The sequence below is a fragment of the Panthera leo genome, chromosome A3 (assembly GCF_018350215.1).
Source record: "Panthera leo isolate Ple1 chromosome A3, P.leo_Ple1_pat1.1, whole genome shotgun sequence".
Lineage (NCBI taxonomy): Eukaryota > Metazoa > Chordata > Mammalia > Carnivora > Felidae > Panthera > Panthera leo.
In genome coordinates, this window is record NC_056681.1 from 73,011,565 (window position 1) to 73,026,447 (window position 14,883).

Genomic DNA, 14,883 nt, shown 5'->3' on the forward strand with positions numbered 1-14,883 from the left:
CCTCCTCGTGGTACAGCCTGCGTTTCCTCTACAATGCTGTTATGCTAATCAGGTGACATCACCGCCCAGCGCACGGAGAGTGGCTCATGATTAAATTACAAACCGGCGGCCACCGCGGGCAGCCGGGAGGAGGTGTGTGTACTGCTCCCGCGAGCTCCTGGGCTCAGCGATGGGGCATGCTTAGGATTGGCCATATTTAAACAAATTTTTAAAGTAGGACTTGCACCTTCCTTTCCTTCCTCCCTCCGTCTTCCCGCCCCTCCTCGGTAATTTATTTCAAGCTTCTAGTCGAGAGCCACAAAAGAAAGGAAAACAACAAGGAATTAGATGCGTGAGTGGTAACTCCTGGCCGGGCTAAGGTGGACTCTGCTGCAGCCAACTTCCTATCAGATCAGCCCGCTGGACTTTCAGACCGGAATGGGGCTTGCCTGAGGTCCAGCCCTTTTCACAGGGGCCGGGAGCCAAGCCGTGCGGAAGCTGCTGTGTGTTGGATGGGGGTAGGCGGGGGCCGGAGTGGGATTTCCACCGTGCAGCCCGCCGGGGCGTTACGCCGGGCATAATGGAATTGCAGAGGACGTCTAGCATCTCTGGGCCGCTGTCCCCAGCTTACACGGGGCAGGTGCCTTACAACTACAACCAGCTGGAAGGCAGATTCAAGCAGCTACAAGGTAAGCCCCCGTCCCAAAGGCCGGACCTGCCCTGGGGCTGTGCCTACAGGGGTTCCGAGGTTTTATTTGTGCCATATGGTATGTAACCCTAAAGAAGACGGGCCGCCGTTTGGCCCAGCCCCAAAGCCTCTGGTTGGCTGTGAGCACCCCATTCACTCCTTAAAGGAGACACTTTCTCACTCTCTAGAAAAGCCTCCATTTGGAGTCCCATTCTCTCTCTCCCTCTCTCCCTCTCCCCCCCCCCTCCTCTCTCCCCCTTCTCCCCTCTCCCCTCTCCCCTCAACCCAGTATCCTTTTGGCTTTCTAGGTTGTCAGGTATCTGCTGCTCACTGCACACACCTTTTCTGTCCTTTTAGCTATCTTTGCAGCTCAGTAGATCAATGCTAATAGACCTATTAGTATGCAAGCATTAGATTCTGGGTCGCCTCTGTCTCCCAGCGCCCCCAGCCTCTTACCTCTGGGAATCCTAAAGGTGTAAAGTGCACTGCTCGACACCCAGTCCCGTAGAACAATAGCAAAAGGGAGGAGGGAGTGGTCTTTTTGTTCCTAAGCCTTGGGTAAATTACAGTTTTGATTCCGAAGCTTAATTTTAACTCTTTTGATGTATTGTGTTGGGGAGAACCTTCCCATCAATTTAGTAGGCTATGTAATTTATAATGAAAGCCAGTTATTGTCATTCCAGTGCTATGGGTTGGATTCGTTGGATCAATTATAGGTTTCTTGGCGTCTATATTAGTCTGAAATAATTGAATGAATCCAGTATTTTACCGCACATATTTTTGTGGAGAGCAGGGACCTGTGTGCAGCAGTGTGTGGGATGATGGGCCTGCAGCCCGCTGCTGGGGTGGCCCCTCCAGCCCTTGGCTGTCCCTGCCCAACCAGCAGGCCTGGCTGGTGGTTTCTCAGAGCTTATACATGAAAAAGGACTCATAACTGAAAACAGAACTCTTTCCGTTTGGAAGCCCCTGGAATCAGTAGTAGGCCAGGAATGGTTCTAATGCTGTGAAAAAGTGGCCTTTACACACTGTATGTTTCTTATTTTAACTCTTCTTAGTGCCACAAATGTGGTTCCTGTGAGGAGGAGGAAGGAAGGAAGCAGCTCAATCCTAGAATGTTTTCATTGGGAAGGGGAGGGAGGATATATTTCATTCAAAGGTTTATTTGTCTTGTGAAATAGTTGACAGTAATGACACTTTTCTGGAAAACAAGAGGCAGAACGGGACGTGATTTTAAACATTTGCTAGTCTGTGCTGCGTTCCTGGGGCAGTTAGCTAAGAGGAAGCTCCATTCCCCCCAGGGAGTGGTTATGTGTCTTTGCTTCATTCCCCTTGAGCTCTTGGAAGGTAGAATTTGCTTTTTGGGAAAATTTGGGTTGGGGAAACAGGGCGGTAGGGGACATTTGCAAATGGTAAAGAGAGGAATGGTGGTGTGTCTGTTATCTTCTGGGTCTGTGCTGGAAGCCCCATGGTTTTAGGTTTTAAGAATTCAGAATGCACCTCCTGTAAGCATGACTAAGTCTCCCTGCTTCATTGTGTCACACCGCTAAGGAGAAAGCACCCAACGGGCAGATCCTTGATCAGAAAACCTATTACCAACATCCAATCAGCCCACTCCTGTAGTCTCAGGGAAAAAAAATGCAAAACCAAGGAGAAAATGTAAGAAGGTGTGGGGGGCAGTGTTCTCAAAGGCCCACCCATAACAACAAAAGGCCGTTATCTGAAAGGTTTGAGGATGGTTGTAAAACTGCTCACTGAGAAGGGTGGAGCTTACACACAGGAAATGTCTTAAACTGTCCTCCCTGGATAGAGTAAAATTTAAATTAAAAAAAAAAAAAAATCACCAGGTGCTCATTACTGTTTCTCAAGGAAATCTCTTCAAAAGGTGTAGGCTTCACATTTTGTTTGCTGGCTTTTTTTTTTTTTTTAATGACTTTTGCTCCCTAATGTAGTACCAGATAGCTTTCTTATTTCTGAATATTGTGGTTTAGGAGTTACACAAGTTTAGTGTTGGTATCTCTATAACAGAAAACTACCCATGTTGAGGAACTGAGAAAGGGTGAATTAACTTCCAAGTATGGTGGATCCCAGGAGAATTACAAACATCGCATCCTCCTTAGTAGGGGTGTGTGGAACTGATTGCATTGTGAGCAACTTTAGAAGAATTTTTGCTAAAACTTTTTCCCTTTCCTACCCCCAGTTTGTATTTGTAGTTCTTCCAATCATCACATCTTTTATAATATATAGATTATATCATCTGATTTAATTTTATGCATGCCTCCAAAGCTGCTCCTTGCCCCACCACCCCGTTTTTTATTCTTCTGAATATCATCCTTCCTAGCAGTTATAACCCAGTATTGGTAAACTGGTCTTTTGAATTGATTTTTTAAAATGCTTCTTACATGAATTTATTCATTTAGCGTCTATGCCTGAGATGTTTATTTCTGAGGGTACTGTGATTTCGTGGGAGATATTTTTGCTGGCTTTGCATATTTTCACAGTTGATCCTAAAAATTTCAGGAGGGACCAGGGATGAGATTTGATGTTGTAGCTAAAGGAATATGATATTAAAATGTGTTTAGTCTACTTAGATAGTAAGCAAATAAGTGTGACTTACTTACACTCTGATTTAAGGGTCTGAGATGTAGAGTGATATCTGTCACACTGGTGTTCCTGGTATAAGTAAAACAAGAAACAGAAACAGACCTTCAGCCTCTGATGGCTTCAGTTGTTAACCACCAACACCCAGCACACCTAACAGACACACCCAAAGTGCATTCTCTCTCTTTTTCAAATTGTTCATCTGCAAAATTGAGTTACCACCTTCCTCAGAGCCTGATCATGTGTCTTTAAAGGTGGGTTAGTTTTTTTTCAAATAAGAAAGAAATGCTAAAACACAAAAAACTCAACCTGACATGTTTAAAAAAATGTGTTTGTAGTAACAGATTCATAATACCTTTCCTTCAGTTTCAAATCAGCCAGCTGAATTCCCTATAGGAATTGCTACTCTTCTACTCAGGAACTGTTGCTTGTGCCTAAAAAGTAAATTAAATGCCAGGCTCTTTAACTTGGCATTGGACCCTCCCCAAATGGCCCAAACCCCAAATACTTCGTATTCTGCCTCTTACATTCCAGTCAAATCTTCCAGGTAGGCAGGCTTGCCGCTCTTCATAAAACCAAGCCCCAGGTTTTGCCTTCATTGTCTGCCTTTTGCCTTAAATGCCCCACTCTTCATTTTACGTGCAGAAATCATTCCTATAATTTTTTAAGACTCTGCTCACATTCCAGTTATTCCATAAAGCTTCTTGTCTCCTCTCTTGTGGTTGGTGGGAAGAAGATTTCATTGAGTGCTTACTGTGTCCCAGACATGTTAGTAGGAGATTTATATATGGTATCTTGTCTTCGTAACACACCTAGGACATTTTAAAGATGAGAAGACAATCAAATAGCTTGACGAGGGTTCACAGGCATTACTGAGCTCAGGCTGCATATTGTTGTTCTCTAATTTTCTTTTCCTAGACCTTTAGATACTGATTTTATTTCTGCAATAATAATAATAATAATAAAATAATAATAATAATAATAATAATGAGGTTACATTGTGAAATGGGCACCCTAACCAGATTGCTCTCTCCTGCCTACCTGCCTCCCAGAACGCTGATTCTCTTGGCCCCAGCGGTGGGGTTGTAATGAAGACAGGATCTAGTTGAAAAGCATCAATATGAATTTCTTCTGCCTTCTTTGCAGCCTAACCCTGACATCTAGCACTTGGTATTTCTGGAAAAGGTGCTTTTTCTTAGCTGTTCTGGCTCAATGAACGTGTCCCAGTGTCCAGAAGGAGTTATGGAGTCGTTTGTCTTCAGTGGGACACAGAAAACTACAGAGCAGTTTATTACTTGCTATCTCAGAGTTGTCTTATTGCATTTCTTCATATTTTTTTGTGGTCCTGGTTTCTTCTCTTAGTGAAAGAGCATTGCTGGTCTTAAGTTTTTAAGAACTTGCCAGTTTGTTAGGGTACCTAGATATTTGTCTTGCATAATATCTTAAACCTTAGAGAAAGAAGATTGCTGGGCTTCTACCTCCTCATCATGAAGAAAATTTAAAGTTCTTAGATAACAGTGTTAGCCTTCATATATTTCCCATTGTGACAGTGAAAAGAGTTGGTGACGAATGAAAAGAGTTGGTGACGAATGAGAACTCTTTTTTGGGGGTGGGGGCCAGGATTTATAAGAGCATTTTTGGGTTTAATGAAAGCATGTCAAGATTGGCGTTTTGGTCTGGATATCTGCCAATACGATACGATAGCTTTTCTAAGCCCGATAACTTTGTGGGACAAGTAACCAATTAAAAAAAAAAATCTTTTTAACAGTTTACCAGACTTTCAGCCTAAAATTTGGAAGTTCTTTTAAAAAAAATTTTTTTTTAATGTTTATTTATTTTTAAGAGAGAGACACAGCACAAACAGGAGAGGGACAGAGAGAGAGGGAGACACAGAATCCAAAGCAGGCTCCAGGCTCTGAGCTGTCAGCACAGAGCCTGACATGAAGCTCAAACTCTTGAACTGTGAGATCATGATCTGAGCCAAAGTTGGACACTTAACTGACTGAGCCACCCAGGAGCACCCTAAAATTTGGAAGTTCTTAACAGATTTGTGAATTAGAATCCTTTTTGAATGGTGTAGTAATAATAACTACTACTAATGTGTACAGCACTTAACTTTAATATGTATCATCTTGCATAATTAACTAAATGAGACTATTCAAAGTACCCAGCATGGGAGGTAGTACTTAGTAAGTTCTAAGTAAGTGTGCATGTATTTAATAATAATATTTCTCTGGGCTAGATATTATTTTTTATAGGTAAATAAGCAGATCATTTGGTATGAGGCTACCACTCCAGAATCCAGGTTTTTGGATTCCAAATTTGATCTTTTCTAGGACAACAAAGTGGGTTAGGTATGAGCCATAGCACCTGTTCCCCAGATATCATGAATTGCATTGTGGTGGCATGGAAAATTAATGGACCGGTCAGATTACTGGACATGTGGTGCTCTCTGGTTTTGGTGGGCTAGGAACTCTGATGGTCAAGGGAATGCCAATTCCTTTAGCTTAAATGTGGTGTTTGACTGGGATGTCCATTAAAAGGACTGTGGGAGGCCAGCTAGCAAGAAGAGGGAGGTGACTGATAACTCCCTTTGAGGAAGAGAGACCACTTTTTTTAGGGTAGTGAAATAGGAGTAAATGACCTGACTGCTGAGGAAGCTTTCTGATGACTCTGTTCCTGTCACCTCTTCACATGCCTAGGGCCCAGAAAGGGATCTCTTCACCGCGCCCCACTGCCTCTACCTGTGTTTTAGTCTCTTTGGTCTCCTAAAGCTGGGCCCTGATTAGAGCTCTGTGCAAAAAGTTTTGGGATTTGACTCCATTGTGACTTGGCTCCAGCTGACCTTCCCATTTCCAGCTCCTGCTACTCCTTCCTCAACAGTACTCAGGATTCCCTAAACCTACCCTGCGTTTTCCCTGCCCTTGAGACCCTGCTCTCCAGCTTTCTTGCACCAGGAATTCTTTCTTGAGTCAGGATTATTACTTTCGAGTTCCAGTTCAGATGCCACTTAATTCTAAGTATTCCCAGAGGGAGAGGAGGTCAGAGTCTCTGCTTGGATTCCCTTCCTATAAGATTTAAAGTTTAAGCACTTGCTCATTTTGTGATTTTTACATACTGCTTTTGGTTATTATAGGGGCATAAAGACAAAAGTCTGACATAACCTGTCTTACATGTAATAGTTACCAAGTCTGTTAAAGAGTAAATAAATGCAATTATTATTATGGGCTGCTTTATTGCAGTGGTTCTCAATAGGAGGCCCCCAGCCCAGCAGCATCAGCATGATCTGGGAACTTGCTAGAAATATAAATTCTCAGGCCCTACTTCTGAAACTCTGGGGTGGGGCCCAGCAGTAGGTGTTTTTTATAGCCTGCCAGGTGGCTCTAACGCACACTCAACTTTGAGAATACTCCCTTATTGGATCATTCATAGAATCTTTGTAATTTGGTGATGGGGAGGAACTGACTGCATGAATTGCTCCTAAATAGGAGCAGATAATATATGTGATTTATTGAAGAATGAAGAGTTGTGAAAAAGTATGTTCAGAACAAAATTGTTTAATAGTGGAAAAGGCATTTAGTCAGGAATGGCCTCTGTCCCACTAAATTAGAAAAGCCATTTAACATCTTCAGGCTTCAGCTACCTCATCTGCCAGATGGGTCAATTACCTGTCCTACTTGCCCACCAAGTTGCTGTGAAGATCAATCCAGAAAGATCTAAGTTTAGAAAAAATAGAGGTAAAGACACTAGTATCTGCAGGTTGTGAGTACAGTTCTGTAAGGCATCTCGCTTAGTTCCATTTAGGTTCTTAAGAATCTACTGCATTTAACTGTAAAAACAGAAATCCCAACGACCTGGTGACTGGAAGGCAGGCATACAGTACCTCGTCACAGCCCTGTCCTGGATCTCTGAAGATCTGGGCTGCTTTCCTTATCCGAATACCTGTCAGGTTTACCTTCCAGGGTTGTGTTGAACAGTAGCTGCCATAATCTATATGAAGCTTCCTTGAAAACATCCATGTACTATTAAAAATGTAAAGTGTGGTTATTGTTTCCATCGTCATCTTTTCTTTTAAAGAAAAGTTCTACATGTGGATGAACTCTTAAGAAGTCTGGTATTGCACAGCAATTTAAATATGGATTTCAGGGTTTGTTTTCTTGTCTTCTAGAAAATGACGTGACTAGTGACAGAGCTTCAAGTTTTCAGTTAATGATAGCTTCATAGGCATACATCCCTCAAAGTGGAATTACACCTGTGCACATTATCAAAGTAAGCCAGGTAGATCTCAGCCATTTTTAGATCTTGGTATCTTTTCTCCCCCTTGCCTGACAAGTTTCTATCAATTCTTAGGCCCCCAGCTATGAAAAACTAATGACAGGTGAAATAAACAATAAAGGTATTGTAAGCATTTTTCTAACTTCTGTGTTCTTAGCTGGCTAATGTTCTTAGATTGGCTTAATTAAGACTTTGGCAGTTGTTAAACCAGTTCATGGGTGCGAAGGACTTGGCATTTAAAAGCTCAGTAGTTCGTCACTAATCTAGGCAACTTTAGAGCAAGAAGAATCCCAAGAAATAATAAAACTGATTTTTAAAATAGAGGGTTTGCTTTCTTGCTTATCCCATCAGCTTATTAATAAAAATGTGTTGAGACCTGTCCCCTGGTTAGGAAGTGTGTGAGGAAGTGTATTTCAGCAATGCTGGAAATGCTGGTTGAGCTTACGGAGTAGAGACACAAGTGGAGAATAAACTTGTTCCAGGTTAGAGACCCAGGCTAGGGATGCAAGACCAGGGTAGGGGAAGTGGAGCAGGTTCAGAGTGGCCAGAGTTTGCAGAGTGCAGAATAAGGAAGGGTGGATAGGAGGGGTTCTAGAAGGATAATTGAAAAGCCAGAGGATGTGTGGTCCTGTAAATCAGGTTAAGGAGTTCGGAGGTAAGTTGAGCAGTGGAAAGCCACTGAAGGATTTTAGATAGGATAGTGACTTGTTCTGACTTTTTTTTTCCTCCCAAGAAAGGTGTGTTTGACTGCTTAGTGTGTTGATTGCTTTAGAGGGTAGTGGTCAGGAAAAGAGGCTGGAAACCAGTCGGGAGACTGTTGCATTTGTGGGGTGAGAAACAGCATAGCCTCCTCGAATTTTAAATTGCAAGGTACTTAGAACCTGGTTACTTAGTGTGGTCTGCAGATGACCTGGGGGTTTGTTAGAAATGCAGAATCTCAAGCCCACCCCAGATCAACTAAGTCAGAACTTCATTGTAACAAGATCCCCAGGTGGTTTGTAGGCATCTTCAAGTTTAAGAAGTGCCGCCTTGGGGGGCACCTGGGTGGCTCAGGTCATGATGTCACAGCTCAGATCGTGGGTTCGAGCCTCTAGTTAGTCTCTGTACTGAGTTCAGAGCCTGGAGCCTACTTAGGATTCTGTGTCTCTCTCTCTCTGCTCCTCCCCTGCTCATGCTCTGTCTCTCTCTCTCAAAAATAAATGAACATTAAAAAAAAAAAAAAAGTGCTGCCTTGAAAATAATCTCTACTTGCCTCTTTACCCCTGTGAGCAGACAGCAAAAAAGTTCCAGAAAGCTTATGACCTTCCTGAGGTTTAAAGTTTATGTGTTTTATATGAGTCTACATTAAAGGTTTCCTGGTCTTTTTCAGGTAACCTAGAGCATTTTAAAGTAACTATAAAAATAATCTTATATCCAAATGTATAATAGTTAATTAAAGAAAGTTTAGTATTACCCTAGGAGATTACAGGGCTTTAAAAGCATGGTTGGTTAATTCCTAGCTTTGTAAATCTTTGTAGAATTTGGCTGGGATTTTTGTATTTGCTAATCCTGCATTTCTCAAAATTGGTGAGGTTAAAAAAGCACAGTTTCTTTTCATTTACCCATTTGGTATATGTATTTTTTAAGTTTATTTTTTTAATTTGAGAGAGAGAGTGGGGGTGGGGGTGGGGGGAGGGGAGAGAGAGAATTCCAAGCAGGATCCCTGCTGCTAGTGCAGAGCCTGACACAGGGCTTGAACTCAGGAACCTGTGAGATTGTGACCAAGGCCAAAACCAAGAGAACACTTAATCAACTGAGCCACCCAAGCATCCCTACCCATTTGGTATTAATGGAGCATTAAAACAATTCTCTCGGCCAGTTTCCTTAAGTTCTTTCAGAATTTTAGCGTGTTATCCTGGGAAGTAGAGGCTTGGTAAATTCATACTTGCTTTATGACTTCAACCTTTTACATACTTTTAAACTTTTTTTTAAAGCAAAAAAATTCCTTCCCCCATGCTCCGTTTTAGTAAAAGCATCCTATATGAAATCAATGATGCCCTTGTTGCACTTGCACTTAGACTTTAGTCCACTTTCATGTATATCAGACTTCCCTAGCAGTGCCTTCAGGTGTGGCTGTTAAAAGTGGATTTAACATACATTAAATATCTGTTACTTGATAAGTGCTCATTTCCTGTGAGTCTGCAGGTGAAGCTTTAAAATTAGTGGGTATTGATTAGGTAGAGGAGAAAAAACATCTGCTGAAACTTGATGGCTGGAAGTTTTTGCCCCTTAAAGAAGAAAGAAAAGGGATGGGGGAGATAAGTTATTTCTGTTCTCAACTAGCACCAGTCCAAAGCCTTCCTGATGAAAAGGGCACAGGTAATGAAAGCAGTATGAGTCAAGAGGCCACTCAGGTGATATTCTTACCACAGTAGGATTGAAGGTCACTTATGGGCAAAAAAAGTTTAATTTCTAACTGTTCTTTATATTACTCCAAAATTCACTTATACAATAATTATTTCATAGCCAAATTATGACATGTTCAAAAAGAAAGAATAGTTTAAGATCCAGCAATCCCAGCAGATTTTAACTTTTCGATAGTTCTTATCTATATGCATGTACAGTTTAACATTATTATAATCATTATATAGATTCAGTTTTTTGGTGTCTTGTTTCTGTTTTTCATTTAACATTTTATCATAAACTTTCATATGTGGGTATTTCTGTGCCTATTGCCAAATTGCTTTGTAGATCAGGGCAGTCTTTTTACTAATCTGAGCCTGTTCACTCATCTCTGGGATGAAGGTAATACAGATTTTATGAAATAAAATTATTGTAAGAAAAAGTCAGATTCTCCATGGAAATGGTCACAGTACCTGGTACATGGCAGACCCTCAGTAATCAATGACAGCCATTATTATTACACGTTCTGGTTAAATGGTAAAGTGGGGCCCAACAGTGGCTGGTCTCTTGAACTTAAGTTGGGTATCTTACCCCACCTCCACCCCTGAAACCTGTTCTGGGTGTGGTTTCCTTCAGCATGTCAGAAGAGTGTTTGGTTTGCTTGAAAATGCACCCAACTGAAACACCCCTTTTATGTTCCCCTTTAGAACATATTACAAGGTTGACTGCAGTCACTTGAGTCTGAGTCTGATGACTTTTGATGTAGGTTGAAGGTCACAATGGTGCTGGCTTTCCCAAGTTCATAAAAAGCATCTAGAGCAGTTATTGCTGGAGCCAGAGCTTCCAGCACTTTGTCAGAGAGAACTACTGTAGCCAAACTAATATTACCCGCCCTGTGCAGATTGGTGAATGCCTCTACTGTGTGTGCTTTTGAAAGGCCTTTCTTAGCTTTTCTCTCTCTGCCCCAACCTTGTTTTCAAGAGGCATAGGGTCTTTAAGTGGCAAATCCAGTAATCACAGTAGCATGGAGACACAGGCCAGCCTATATTTGGTTTTCACAAAGGCCTTGTGAAAGATCCGGCCTTAAAGTCTCTTTTAATACTGAAATGATGCAAGTGGAAAGTTAATTTGAGGATCACTGAGGCACGCTTTATTCATGAAGAATGTGAGCAAAACATAAAAAGTCTGCAGGCTCTGTTCTTCTTTGGTGGCAAGGAAATTACATAGGCTGTGTCATTATTTGGGTGAATTTTACCCCCTACGGAGTGTAATTGTGCTGGAATTTTGGAGTGAGAGCTGCCGTTTAAGTACAGACTAGTTGGAGTGTGTGTGTGTTTTGCCTGAAATCCTTATACAAACCGTAGACCTTATTTTGGTGACACTGAAGATGTGCAAATGGTGGTTATCTCTTGGAATGTGGCCTTGGCATTTTGAATTAGGTTTTTTTTCTTTTTTTAAGAGAAACTTTGAAGGTCTGTTTTAATACATATTTTTAATGTATATGAAATCTTTGAAAGTCCGTGTATTCTGTTTGAACTATTAAATGCCAGTGAGTTTCTGTTTATCACTAGTTTGAGTGTGTAGTAGTTGAGAGGTGAGTACAAGTCTAGTGCAAAGTGTGTTTCTGATGCTTGAAAATGGTGCCCTGATTTCTATTGAAGGAGACGTTTACCTACAGAGGTTTAAACAACTTGCTATAAAAAGTTGACTCTTGTAGTGGTAGAGGGAGATTATGCATTATCTGTGAACAACTGCCAAGCAGATGAAATCACAGCTGCACAGTCTGTGGTGGAGACTGGGTGGGAGTGGCTGGGGGAGCAGAGGAGGAGAATGATCAGAACCTAGCTGTGGTGGTGTGGTGCAGAAGACTCAAGGGCTGTGGTCAGCAGTGTTCAGCGTTCGGACATTTCATCTCTCAGAAACACAGCATCACGTAAAGCACATGGGCCGCGGAGTCACGTAAGCCAGCATTAAATCCTGGCTTCATCAGTGACCTCCCTGGACCCCATTTTCTTGATCTGTTAAAAACTGGGAAAAATAAATAGCCCTTGGGGTGGCTGTAAAACTTAAATTAGTACATCGTATTGATTGGGTGACAAACTCATCCAAGTATGTCAGAGACTTTCCCAGTGTCAGCAGTGGCTATTCCTTCTGGGCAATCTCCCCAAGTCCCAGGCAAGCTGGGCAGTGGGTCACTATAGTTACATATGAAAATACTTACCATGTACAGAAGACAAGGTCTGTGTGTGTTTGCTCATCCCTGTATGCCTTCCTACTGTTTGACACATAAATGAGTAAAGTAAGGAAGACAGTAATGCATACAAAGTTCTTTAAAGTGAGTTAGCTGGTCTTCCTCCCTGTGGCCTCTCCTCTCCTGAGAAAAGAGGTGGCCTTACCAGCCACCATGATAAATAATGTGTTGAAAGAGTGAATCATATAATAATGGCTTTGGCTCTATGATGTAGCTAAGCTATAACTTCAGGAAGGGCTCATCTGGATCTGTTTACTTTTTTGATAAAATGAAATTTCGATAGGACCCTAGGGACCTGTCTCATAACAGTCCCTGTAGTCTGCAGGGTGCTGGGGGATTTAACTTTGGCGAGGAGAGAAGGAAGCCCATGGTACTGAAGTACTTAGAGAGGTAGTAACAGTTCCCCAGAAGTTAATTAAACTTATTGTTGTGGTTGTTTTTCCTTTTTTCCCTTTGAGTGAGATGGGGCAAGAGTAGTTGGACCAGAGAAGGTTAGGATCACCCTAATGTAATCTAGTTTCATAGCCAGAGAGGTGAAAAGTACCCTGTGAAATTGAAATCCATTGTTCTAGGTGTGGTAGCCATTCGTTCAGATTTTTATACTGTGTGACTGTGAAATGAAGGCAGTTTTTCTAACTGCAAATATGTCTTTGCTCACAGTGATACAGCATGAGTAATGTTTTTCTGGAAGCCAAGCAGTTAATGATACTCTGAGCAAATAGAGGCAGGGCCTCAGAAATGTAGATATCAGATTATGATGCAAGCTTGGCTTTTTAAACTGAAGAGATAGCCACGAGAAAACTAGCTGTGGCCAAAGACTGTTTCTCAGCTCACAGTGATTTCCAGTCCCCTGCCCCCTCCTTAAAAAAAAAAAAAAAAAATTGTTGGTTTTCCTCTGCAAATATATATAATTTCTATTTTGAGACAGGCGGTTATTTTTTCATTTGAAACACAAGGAAGCAATTTTTAAAAGTCCTAGTCATTCAGCAGTGGGCCTGACTATAGCCAAGCTTGACTAGGAGTTCTTGGCCACAGAACCACATACTGCAGCCTTTATTAGGGTAGTAAATTCAGTTGGCTTTTTGGGAAAGGAGGGGCCTGGAATTGAGGGAGAGGCACTAGGGCACTGGCCTGCTGGTCTAGGGCTCTGCATCTGGCCGGCTTTGGGACTGTTTGCCTACCTGTGTGCTGAGTCAGATGGGAGGGTGAGTCCAGATATCATCTCAGCCAGTGTTGTCATCCAGTGATTCTGTAGTGACCTTTCTTACCTCATTTTACTTATGAGCTCATAGTTGTCTCCAAAGGTAAGTTATGCTGTGGATCACTTTTTCTGTGATAAGGAGCAGCTCTTTTGCTCATCAGTGTTTTTTGCAAGAGGAAACTGAAGCACAGGGCACTCAGTGATTTAGCAGTTGGCTTTGGGATCTCCTCTATTTCCCTTTCCCTAGTGGGACTTTACAATGTAAGTCATTTGCTAAGGTCCCCTGCATTAAAAACCAACAAATAAAACTACTGCAGTGGGAGACGTGATTGTTAGAATAATAGTTGGTGTTATTCAATTCCTGTTTAATATTCTGCCTTATGGAGGGCATCTCTGTAGCTCGTTGCTAGGCACCTAGGGTACAACTTCCCTCTAGAGGCTCACAAACAAGTCAAGAGACAGCAAAACAGATATGCTTTTCGTAATAGGATTTAAATGGGTGAATATAAAGATGGGGTGGGTGCTTTATATACCTGCAAAATGGAGAACACCTGCCCTCCTTGCTCATCCAGGAGTTGCTTTGAGAATCAGTTACAATAATGGGTGTGAGCACCCTATGAAAAATACAAATCCGTAATCAAATCCAAGAAATTTTTGTGTAGGGAAACGAATGGCAAGACTCTGTTCTCAGTTTCACTCAACTGGTCTGATGAAGGAAACAGACCTTTTCAATAACAATTGCCTGTATTTACTGAATACTTAAATACCTGACTCTGTGCCATTTATTATATGCATTACCTCATTGCAGGCTCAGAGGAATGCTAGAGATAGGCATAGATGTTATCTCTGTTTACAGATGAGGAAACCAAGGCTTGGAGAGATGAAGACACTTGCTCAGTGTCACAGGGCCAGTAAACGGCGGGGCCATGATCACACCCAACTGTGTGTTCACAGACCCCACTCCACGCTGCCTCTCTGGAGATAGGTATCTTCCTGGGAAGATCTAGGCGTGCCGAGGTGTGGAGAGAGCGGTTGGACCTCGTCTAGCAGCAGCCTACACAGTTTCTTGAGTGTGCTTTGAAGCAGCTTCCTCAGCGCTTGCTCCTCAGAAAGCGTCCTCCCCTGTGGGTGTGGGATTTATGATGTGGTTTCCTTCCTCCTGCCTCTGGCCCTTCTCCCCCAGGGTCAGAAAGCCCATGGGTGGCTGATAATGTGCTGTGCTGGAGTCACTGGTCCCCGCCCTGTGTTCAGGATGGGTCATGTTTGTGTCACCGTGTGGTAAGCTGGTGGTGCTGTGGGGGCCTGACCAGTGCAGGCTGGCTTGGAATCAGAGGTCACAGCCTTGGCCACCACATTGCTCATGAGTCCCCTGATGCCTGTGATGTAAGAGTTCAACCACAAGCTTCTTTCTCCTGCACTGAATGTAACCTTAAAAAAAAAAAAAAAAAATGCTTTTGTGGGTGAAATTTCCAGCACGAACCAGGTATGAACCAGGTGCTTTGACATCTA

The 14,883-nt window shown here is 42.3% G+C and overlaps 1 protein-coding gene across 3 annotated transcripts in view; it reads left to right on the top strand.

The window, feature by feature from the left end:
- The window catches only part of SPTBN1 (spectrin beta, non-erythrocytic 1), a 198,457-nt gene that overhangs the window by 86,242 nt on the left and 97,332 nt on the right, over nucleotides 1-14,883 (top strand). Inside the window, exon 1 of one of the 3 annotated variants that reach the window (XM_042932282.1) lies at nucleotides 28-668. The exons of 1 other annotated variant lie outside the window; for it this stretch is intronic. In XM_042932282.1, the coding sequence (XP_042788216.1) occupies nucleotides 560-668 (109 nt within the window). In that variant the 5' untranslated portion in view covers nucleotides 28-559. Of the gene's footprint in view, nucleotides 1-27; nucleotides 669-14,883 lie in introns of those variants that run through there. One more of the 3 variants, XM_042932281.1, reaches the window with a different exon arrangement.